The 9570-nt window shown below is 62.6% G+C and overlaps 1 protein-coding gene, 1 long non-coding RNA gene and 1 other non-coding gene across 4 annotated transcripts; 1 reads left to right on the top strand and 2 right to left on the bottom strand.

Moving 5' to 3' along the window:
- Window positions 1–347: 347 nt before the first annotated feature.
- On the bottom strand, window positions 348–6187 carry ODC1 (ornithine decarboxylase 1). Of its 2 annotated transcripts, none has more exons than XM_070069752.2 (12): window positions 6065–6187; window positions 4024–4129; window positions 3824–3942; window positions 3410–3583; window positions 3117–3289; window positions 2781–2915; window positions 2584–2665; window positions 2383–2466; window positions 1608–1770; window positions 1423–1535; window positions 1125–1339; window positions 348–813 (listed from the first exon to the last, which is right to left on the bottom strand). In XM_070069752.2, exons 3-12 carry the CDS (start codon window positions 3923–3925, stop codon window positions 669–671), a joined length of 1386 nt encoding a protein of 461 aa, XP_069925853.1. In that variant the 5' UTR covers window positions 3926–3942; window positions 4024–4129; window positions 6065–6187; the 3' UTR covers window positions 348–668. The 2 variants fall into 2 exon arrangements, with proteins under 2 accessions (XP_069925853.1, XP_051683794.1); XM_051827834.3 differs by having other exon boundaries at window positions 5842–6075.
- On the bottom strand, window positions 4747–4879 carry LOC127485124 (small nucleolar RNA SNORA42/SNORA80 family). The gene has a single exon (XR_007912303.1). It is a non-coding gene; the product is annotated as a small nucleolar RNA SNORA42/SNORA80 family (small nucleolar RNA).
- Window positions 6188–6265: 78 nt separating the features above from the next.
- On the top strand, window positions 6266–8563 carry LOC149128201 (uncharacterized). The gene is made up of 2 exons (XR_016230589.1): window positions 6266–7900; window positions 8067–8563. It is a non-coding gene; the product is annotated as an uncharacterized LOC149128201 (long non-coding RNA).
- Window positions 8564–9570: the final 1007 nt, after the last annotated feature.

The raw sequence follows: 9570 nt of genomic DNA, 5'->3' as shown, positions 1-9570 counted from the left end.
AGTAACAGGGCTTTGGGTGGGAGGACAAAGGCCACAGTCAGGCCCAGACGAGGTGGTGGAGGTCACCCTGGTGGTAACGCCCGCTGGCTGCCGACGGTGCTGGGTTCCCAACTTGGAGCCACGCGACAAGTCCCGGGGTTGAGGTGGGCAGGAGGGGTCTCTCCCCGGGCACCGGCTGAGGCAGGACAGCTCAGGCACACGGCCTCCTCACCATGTGTCCGACACGCAGGGTGGCGTGGGCCGACGGTGTGCTCCCTTCCACCCACAGTGCTTGTGAGAATCCACGCAAAGCCACACGGAACTCACGGACCCTCTGGAACGGACACTCTAAAAACCTCAACGCCCAATTATTTCAAGATACTTTATTTTCAAAACAGGTCACACCACTAAGCTTCTGCCCCTCCTGCCTTGGTACAAGCTACAAACGCTTGCTCAGCAGGCGCGGGGCACTCTTTAGTAGCATGTTTGAAAAGTGAATAAAAATCCATATAAAACAAATATTCAGTTTCCATAGGAACACAGATAAGTGTGACCCCATCTCCTCGTCCTCCATATTGCTGTGCCAGCCCTACTCTTAGACTTCTCAAAACTAGCAGTAATTAAGTTAAATGGTCCCCCAAATCCCTTAATTCAAGCTACGCTCGCCATGAACAGCTACAGAGTGGTATCTAGACGTTAATACTAGCCGAAGCGCAGGTCGCTGGGTGCCGCTTCATTCCGCTTTCCTGGGCGCAGGACACGGGCAGGGCGCCGACGTCCGGCTCCTCCACCTCGGGCGGGAAGTCGCGGTTCCGGACTTGCTGCATGAGCTGCCTGCGGAAGGATCGGCACTCAGACCCGGGGTGTCAGCGCGCGGCAGGGCCCAGCACGGCGGCGGGCGCAGGCGCACTTCCTGCTTACACGGACGGGCAGCGGGCGAGCCAAGGGCTGCCTACGGCGGGCCCTTCTTCGGGGCCACGGGCCGTCTAAACCCCTTAGACAGCAGAGTCACACAGAGACCCTCCCTAGAGCTTTTCTTGGGACGTGTCTGCAACGGAAGTATTTCTGGAGCTTCCCTCCCGTCTGTGTGAATTTGACTCCTACTGCACGAGCGCGCGCGTCCCCGGTGCACACACTACACTCACCACATGGGCCCTGACATCACGTAGTGGATGGTGGGCCTCTGGAAGCCGTTGAACGTGGACGCCGCGGCCACGGTGTAGGCGCCCATGTTCTCGAAGAGCATCCAGTCGCCCACGTGCATCTCAGGCAGGTCGCAGCGCGCGACGATCCGGTCGAGGCCGTCGCACGTGGGCCCCCAGATGCTGGCCGGGTAGTACTGCTCGTCTGGCTTGGGCCTCTAGGAAGACAGCAGTGGCACCGGGTCGCACCGGGTGCTGCCTGTCCCAGCCGCCTCCCGGGGCGGGGGGGGTGGGAGGGTACCTTCTGCAGCAGCGGCTTCACGTGCGCGTGGTCGTACAGGATGCAGTTGAAGGAGCCGTAGACGCCGTCGTTCACGTAGTACATGAAGGTCCGCTCGCTCGCCTCGTCCTCGTCTGCGAAGGCAGCGAGCCTCAGCACCACCCTGCGCACTCCCGCCCCGCCCCGCCCCTCAGCCGGACACCTACCGTCAGAGCCCGTCTGCTCCTTGAGGACCAGCTTCTTGGCAATGATGTTGACGGCAAGAGTGAAGGCTGAGGCCACGTAGTACCTGCCCGGCTCAGCTATGATCCTCACTCCTGAGTCGGAGGGAAAATACTTGTCCAGTGCCGGGTTGATCACGCTGGTGATCTGAGAGACAAGAGCGGCCATTACGTGGGATCCACGTGGAGGGGCGAGGTCACGGGGCCACAGGCAGGCACCGGCGGAGGCCGGCACCTCCCTGGAGACCAGGCCGCACAGCCCTGTTGTTTCTTGTTGGCTCTCCTCTGGAAAACACCCTCCCCGTCCCTTCTAAGAGGTTGTGAACACGACTTTTCAGAGAATGCACAAAAGAAATGACTAGCAGGTGACGTGTCAGGGTGCGCTCCACTCAGCACACACGCGCCAGCAGATCCAAGTCTCTGCCCTCCTGACAGGCAGCAGCCGTACAATGGCTCAGCCCGCAAGGTGACTAACAGATCCGACGCTCAGAGGATGAGGCCGGCGCGCTCCCAGTCACCCCAGCAGCACAGCACGCCTTCATGCCACTGCCTACCCGCGACCTCAGAGAAAGCTCCGAAAACCAAACAGCACGAAACACCACTTCAACAGTGTAGAAGTCACTCACAAATATCACGCCAAGACACTACGCTTAGCCCCTTTTGGTGCCAACTTAAGTTGAAACAGCTTAGGTTCTGATCTAGCCCAACTTGCTACCATAGCTGCTGTCTATTCTAATTTCGTAACAACGTTACCTCTTACCTCTTCAAACTTCAGCTTCGCGTCCTCGGATCCGGGAAAGCCCCCACCGATGTCAAGCAGGTGCATGTGGAATCCGACCTCAGCCTGGCGTCAAGACAACAGAGTCAGGTGGGGAGACTCGTGGCGAGCTCAGAAGTGTCCCCGCAGCCGGGGCTAAGCCCCGCCCCCGCCCATGTCACTCCCGGGGCTGCATGGACTCACTCCCATGTCAAAGACGCAGCGGGCGTCAGACAGCGCCTGCACGAAGGTTTCCGGATCAGTACAGCCACTTCCCACGTGGAAGCTGGCGGGAAAGAAAGGAAGCGCTGTGTCCCTGGTGCTTCTCCAAGTGCCCATCAACAAGCAGAAAGCCTGAGGCTGGCGGTGCTGAGCGGCCCAGCCCTGCCACCGAGGCTCACCTGACACCGATGACATCAATATTGAGCTCTTTCGCTCGTTCCAAAAGGAGCCTGCTGGTTTTGAGTGTGGCACCAAATTTAACACTGAGGCGACAGACTGCTTTAGAATCATCGGTGGCAATCCGCAAAACCAACCTGGAATCAAGAAAAATAAATCAACGTCTCACGAAAGAACACAGAGGCTCCCGGCCTAACTACCGGCTCTGATCCCCCAGCTCGCGTCTATGACGGTTTTCATCTTCAAAGTGAAACGGCGGTCTCCTTAAACACGAAGTCCAACCACTGACAAGACTCTGCAACCCCACCTGGACCCGCCTCCCAGGGAGGGACCCTCACCTGGCCTTGGGATGTGCTCTGGCGACTTTCATCAGCTCCACCTCACTATCAAACGTCATCATCTGGACGCCACTGCTGGCGGCGTACTTGATCTGAGACACCTGCTTACAAGGGTTTGCATAGATGATCCTCTCCGGGGGCACCCCGAGGCCCTGCACCAGCTGTATCTCGGTCTGCAAGAGACGAGGAGTGTCAGGTGGCTAACGAAACAGAAAGGCGCCCCTTTCCCGAGCATCGGTCACCCGGGACACCTGGCTCCCAGCTGCCCTGCGGGAAGCCACAGGGCCGTGTACCTTGCTGGCACAGTCGAACCCGGTCCCGATGGTGGCCAGGGTCTTTATGATGGCCCTGCTGTCGTTACACTTGACTGCATAGAAGGGAGTCACACGAGGAAGAGCCTTCAGCCATCTTAGATGTTTCTTAAGAACGTCTCCAAGGTCCGCAACGTAGAAGGCATCCTTATCATCCTAAATACAGAGGGGCTCGTGTCAGCTCGCCAGCGGCCACGGCACACCACGCACGCGGACAGGCAGCCCCACTCTGCCAGTGTCCCCGGCACAGGCCGCCCTGCCGTCTGGACACCGACACGAGCACTACCGCCCACATCACCGGACAACCCAACGCCAGCGGAACACCCCACCCGCGGAGCCCTCCGGCGCGTCCGCTGGGCCGGCCCCAGCGCCCACGAGGACAGGCCGCACACTCACAGACGCCGACACTTCGTTGATCTTCTGCTCCAGGATGTCCCTGGCAGTGAAGCCTTCGTCGAGGAAGTGGCAGTCGAACTCTTCATGACTCGAGCTGTTCATGGCTCCTCGATGTCCCTCTGCAGCGGGAGGGGAGCCCTTAGAGACCCCGGCAGTGCCTGCCCCGACCCCACCTCCAGCAGACGGATCTGAACGCTCACATGGAAAACCAAGAGATGAAACTCAGAGAAATTGCTTGCAGCTTCCCACAGAGGCACTCCTCCAGGGTCCGGGTCCTGTGTGCCCGCAGAGCAGTGTGCACAGGACCTGAGGGACAGAGCACACAGGGGACGCTGTTCACCTTACGGCACACGCAGGAGGCAGCGCTCACCGGCACCAGAGCCGACAGCCCCCTCGCTGCCACCGGCATCCCAGCTCCTCCCGGCTCACGTCACAGCTGCCGGTCCCTGGCCAGAACAGGACGGCAGACTCCACACCGGGCTTTCCCCAAGCAGCACACCTGCCAGACCGTCAGGCAGCACCGCAGACACAGCCAGCACTCCCACCCTCCCCACGCCTCACAGAGCGCAGCACCGCGGGAGTACCCAGGGCACGCGACCACGAGCGCCTGTCGGCTCGTGTTCACGCGCCAAGCAGCCTTCCAGCTGCCGCTATCTGGTTGGAAATCGGCGTTCCCCAACCGATGCTGCCTCCCGTTAGCCATGCCGGGAAGCCCAGCCGCCCCTAGGAATACTCTTGTTTCGCTTAGCGTGAGTAATCACGCGGGCAAACTTTATGAATAATAAAAATAAGCCGGAACGTCAGGCTGCTAACAATAAAAGCCACTGTCCTTGGACTCCATGAAACGCGACACCAGTGATCGAGTTCCCCTCAAGGCCTGACTTGAACCCTGCATGACTTGTGCCAGGTAGGAGGCTTCTTCCTACTGTGCGACCCGCTTCAGTGCCAACAACCCACGGACAGAGGCCGGCAATGGTTCGGGGCCACCGTTTGCTGTGGCATGGGACACTATGAGAGGCCCAGGGGGACGGACCTGCCATCAATCCAAACCCATGCGTGGCACAACAGGCTTCCGGCCTCCGTTTAATTGAGTTCCTGGCATTGTCGACCTCAATCACCCTGGGGCGGGGAAGAGGCCACGGCCAGGAAACCCACTTTGGCTACACAGTATCGGTGACAACGAACTCCCCAAAGGAGCTGCGTTACTTAAGGGCTTTACTTAAAGGCGTTACTAAAAGAGCATTCGTTTCTTCTGAAATACAATCCGTTTAGGATCTTGCTTTCCGGGATCTTTCACAGCTTTGCTTGAGATGTCCCAGAGTAACTCTGCCTTACGCAGCGACCTTCCGGAACAGCCGCTGCGCTAAACGGTCCACGCACCGGCACCAGCCGGTCCCGTGTCCACACGGCGACTCCGAGTCCAGTAGACTCCGTCCACTTCGAGGCTTGAAGAAAGCGAGCCACACATCCCGTCCCCACGCTGCCACCCACTACTCAGAATTCTCGAACTACACGATCAGCCTTATTTAAAAAAAAAAAACTTTCAGGCTGGCTCCTACGCGCGCCTGTTGGCCTGAGCCAAGTCGCTCAGAGAGCCCTCGGATAATAAACCATTCCAAGTCCCGCACCAGCCGTCTCCGGCGACTCCGGGCGCTTCTGCCACGGCGTCACCCGTCCCCGCAGCCAGAAAGCCGGAAAAGAAGGAGCCCCGGTCCTCCAGATCGCGGGGCCGCGGCCGGGGCCGGCGGCGCCGCCCTGCACCTGCTCCGGGCCGGCCGCGCGGGCCCCGCGAGCGCAGCGGCTGCAGGAGCCCCGGGGCCTGCCCGGCCGCTTCCGGCCCGGGGCCGCCGCTGACGTGGGCCTGCAGCGAGGGCAGCGCCGGGCGCGCCGCCGGTCCTGCGCTCCGCCCCGGGCGCCCGGGCCTGCGACCACGTGTGGCCCGCGGGCGCCCCCCGGCCCCGGGCACGTGGCCCTGCCGCCCCCCGCCCGCCCGCCCGCCCGCCCGGCCCGGCTCCCACCTCAGAGCGCCCCCGCGCCGCGGGCCGGCCCCATGGAGACGCCGCCAGCGCCCGATGCTAAGCCGGAGGAGCGCCCGGCCGCCCGCCGGAGACGCCGGCCGAGGTGGCGCCCGCGCTGGGGGCAGAGGGCGGCCGGCGGCGGCGGCGGCTGCAGCGACTGACAAAGCCCGACGGCGCGCCGCGCCGCTACTTATAGCGCCGGCCTGTCGCCATGGAGACGCACCAGCTCAAACCAGCCGCGATCGGTTCCGGCCGGGAGGCCTCCGGAGGAGGGGCGGGGGCTCGGCGGCGGCCAACCCGGGCCGGGGCGGAGGGGGCGGGGGTCGCGGGCGCCCGGACGTCAGCGCCGCCGCGCGCCGCGCGTGCCCGCCCCGCCCCGCCCCGCCCCGGGGCTCGCGCCCCGCCCGCCCGGCCTCGCGCCCCGCCCGGCCCGCGGGCCGGCCCGCGCATGCGCACGCGCGCGCCGCCGCAGGCCCTGTCGGGCGCCGGCGGGGCCGCCTCGCTCGTGTGTGTGGCGGGCGCTGAGGCACATGGCCGCCGCAGGATGTCGGCCGCCGCCCGCCCCGTCGCGAGAGTGTGCCTCCACTCGGCGTTCCGCGCCTCGAGGGCGGAGAAAAGGGGACGGCGAGGGCCCGGGGCGCGCTCGGGCCCGGCCGCCGGCCCTCAGCGGCGGAACGTGCGGAGGGCCACCGCCGGCGTGGCCTTGAGAATGGCCGCAGCCGCCTGGGGGCTCGGGGCTCCGGGAGCGGGCGGTGACGGGCCCGCCCCGGCAGCCCTGGTTGGAGAAGCCCCGAGCACTTTGACAACTGCTGGGCTGGGTCCCACCCTGGGGGTGGGCTGGGGGGGGGGTGACCCTGGCCTTGTGCTTTCAGGGTCACTGTGAGGTGTGGGTGCCCACAGCCGGCCCGGGGCGTTGCCAGTGGACACTTAATGCCCGCACGCATGCGTGAGTAAATGGTCGCGCTCCGCTAGGAGCAGGCTCAGCGCCCCGGAGCTGAACGGGACGCTGGGAGCGAGAGCAGAAGATGCCGAGGAAGCACGTGACGGGCAGCCACCGGCTCCCTCGGGCTCCCTGCTCGACTTGATTTATTTCTTTTTTAAAGATTTACTTCTTTATTTGAAAGGCAGAGGTACAGACAGAAACAGAGATCTCCCACCTACTGGGTCATTTCCCAAATGGCAGCAAAGGCTGGGCCCCGGCCAGGCCCAAACCAGGAGCCTGGAACTCCACGTGGGCCTCCCACGTGGCTGCAGGAGCCCAAGCCCTTGGGCCGTGCACTGCTTTCCCCGGCACGTCCACAGGAAGCCGGATCAGAACCAGAGCGGCCGGGACTGAAACCTCACTCCTGTGGGCTGTCGGGGCTGCAAGCCGGGGCCTGACCTGGAGTCTGTGAGCAACCAGTGAGTGCCAAGTCCCGGCGGCCAGGCCGAAGAACGGTTTTATCACCACTCTTAACGAACCTAATTCTTCCCAAGCCCCAAGATCAGAAGCCATCAGAGATCGTAGCTCCTCCTGCTCCGTGGGACAGCTCTGACCGGGAGCCTCGTCCCCTCGCTGTGAAGGAATATTTGGCCCCAGCAACACCTGAGTTTTCCTGGAAGGCTCCAAGGGGGCCGCAGTGCCCTGGGGCACTCCGTCTGTCAGTCATTCTACACTCTGCTCAGCTACGTGGCCTCATCCCAGTGGAGGCGACCAGACGTCTGGCATACGGGGGTCTCTGTTCAGCTTGGGAGCCTAGAGGCAAGTCCTCGCTGAGGGAGCCGGGTTGTCCGTTAGCTGTACACAGAGCTGCTCACGGGCCTGTCGGCCCGCACCAGGCGCTTCGGCCAACCCACGCGGACGTACGCTTGCTGGCCCCGCGTACAGGCACCTTCATTGGGGAAGGCCGGGCCTTGCCCTTGACCCATCTGACCTGGTTGGGGAAGCGGAAGCGAGGGAAGACGCCTGCTTCCGGGAGTGCCGGCCGGCTGCAGGCGCACTCTTGGCAGGGCCCGGTGGCGGTGGGTCTGCGAGTCAGCGGAGCTGAGTCAGAGACCGACTCCGATCTGGATTCGGGAGGTAACCAGTGCTGACTCAACCAGGTCTTATTCAAAGTCCACTGCATCACCCTCGGCCGGTTTGGTTTTTCCCCTAAAGAGAAAAGCAGCAGCTCCTTGGGAAGTCGGTGATGCCAAACACCTGGGCGTGACGCTTAGGCCCGACGGGAGGTCTGTGTTTTCTGCAGGAGCAGTACAGGAAGTGAGTAAAAACACCGACGCCACGCGCCTGAGTTCCGGACCACGCGCAGCCTCCCTGGGGACCTGAGCACCTCGCTGCTGCTGCCCCGGCCTCCTGGCCTTCCCCGGCTCCAGGCGCCCTGTGGGCCTCCCGCGTGCCTCTGACCTCCGGTACAGATGCGGCCCCGTGGGGATCCTCTGACCAAAGTTTTCCGAACCAAAAACGAGGGCCCGTCTGATGCCAGGCTTTTTTTTTTTTTTCTTAACGTATTTCCATGAAAGAGCTTATGAAGGTGTGGGAGAGGATGTCAAAAGGTTTCTGGAAAATATGATGAAAAAACTGGGTTTCAAAACCCGTGCACCACAATCAGCCTATCTTTTAATTTGCCGTGAATTTTTGAAGTACCCGCATAGAACGACTACAGATTCAGGGAGGCACCCTTCTTGGAGGGATTTAAGTGACATAAAAGAGGAGTCAGAGCCGTTTCTCTGACCGCGTCCTTGGTACTGGGATGTGTGACGTAGAACTTTCTGGAAACCGGGTCTGTGTTTTAGCGCATGTGCGTGGTCCTGGCCCGCTTCACATTTCTTCCAGAGGCGTAGGGGGAGCTGAGTGTGGAGTGAGGGTCGCAATGTCAGCCGCACCAGGGCCGTCCCGCGGGACGCCTGGGCGGTGGGGAGCAGTCACGCGACACTCTGGTGACATCTGGATGCTCCACCCCGAGTCACCGGGACTCCAGCCTTGCCCTTGAATTGTGCTGGGTGTTTCCAACGCTCCGATCCGCCCTCCAAGGCTGAGCGTGGGCCGTCTTTGCGATGATCCAAGCGATTCGCCAAGGCGTGGAGGGCAGCTTCCAGGGCGCCCCTCCTCCCTCTGAGCAATGGTGGTGTCACTGCGCAGTGGGCTCCCCCAGGAGTGTCTGTCGTGAGTGGAAGGCCCAGGATGTTGGTTTTACAAAGTGTGGTTGCATCACGGCCCCGCCTTGCCCCAGCCCTGGTGCGGCTCTTGGGGAAGCTGCCAGGAGAGGGGTCACGGGAAACTGGGCCAGGGCCTTCCGGAGCCCAGCGGGGCCCTGGGGCAGCACAGTGGCCACGCAGGATGAGCTGCGGCTGAGGTGGCCTCTGTTCAGAGATGCATCTTGTTGGCAGTGTGGTGTTTAGCAACGCCTTGCTTCACACGGCCTCATCTTTTCAGTGGCCAAAGCCAGTGCCAGCAAGTGTGTGCCAAGCCGGCATTCAGGCCGGCCACCTAACCCGTGCGCACAGCGGGGCTGCGGGTTTCAGAGCTGATCGACTGAAAACAGTTTGCTGCTGGCCCTGGGCCCACAGAGTCAGGTCCAAGTGCCTGAGGCTGACACACGGGAGGGCTGTCCAAGGCCCGTCCCGTTCTCCCAGCTCCCTCCTAAGCGTTGTGCTCCTGTAGCCCCATGCCCACTGCTGCCCTTGCCATCTTGGGATGGGCACCCTCGTCTTCCTCCCTTCTCTCCCTGCTTGATTTACTGGTCTTCGTAT

The sequence above is a fragment of the Oryctolagus cuniculus genome, chromosome 2 (assembly GCF_051225735.1).
Source record: "Oryctolagus cuniculus isolate XC-2025 breed Fujian yellow rabbit chromosome 2, ASM5122573v1, whole genome shotgun sequence".
Taxonomy (NCBI): domain Eukaryota; kingdom Metazoa; phylum Chordata; class Mammalia; order Lagomorpha; family Leporidae; genus Oryctolagus; species Oryctolagus cuniculus.
This window is presented reverse-complemented; position numbering and strand designations above follow the sequence as displayed.

Bases quoted from the DNA above. Each gene is read 5' to 3' on its own strand.
- ODC1 (XM_070069752.2), bottom strand. From the start codon at position 3,925: ATGAACAGCTCGAGTCATGAAGAGTTCGACTGCCACTTCCTCGACGAA. The intron at 1,771-2,382 runs GTAAGAGGTAAC...CTTGTCTCTCAG, and splicing joins CGAAGCTGAAGTTTGAAGAG to ATCACCAGCGTGATCAACCC. The intron at 1,340-1,422 runs GTACCCTCCCAC...CTGTCTTCCTAG, and splicing joins TGAAGCCGCTGCTGCAGAAG to AGGCCCAAGCCAGACGAGCA.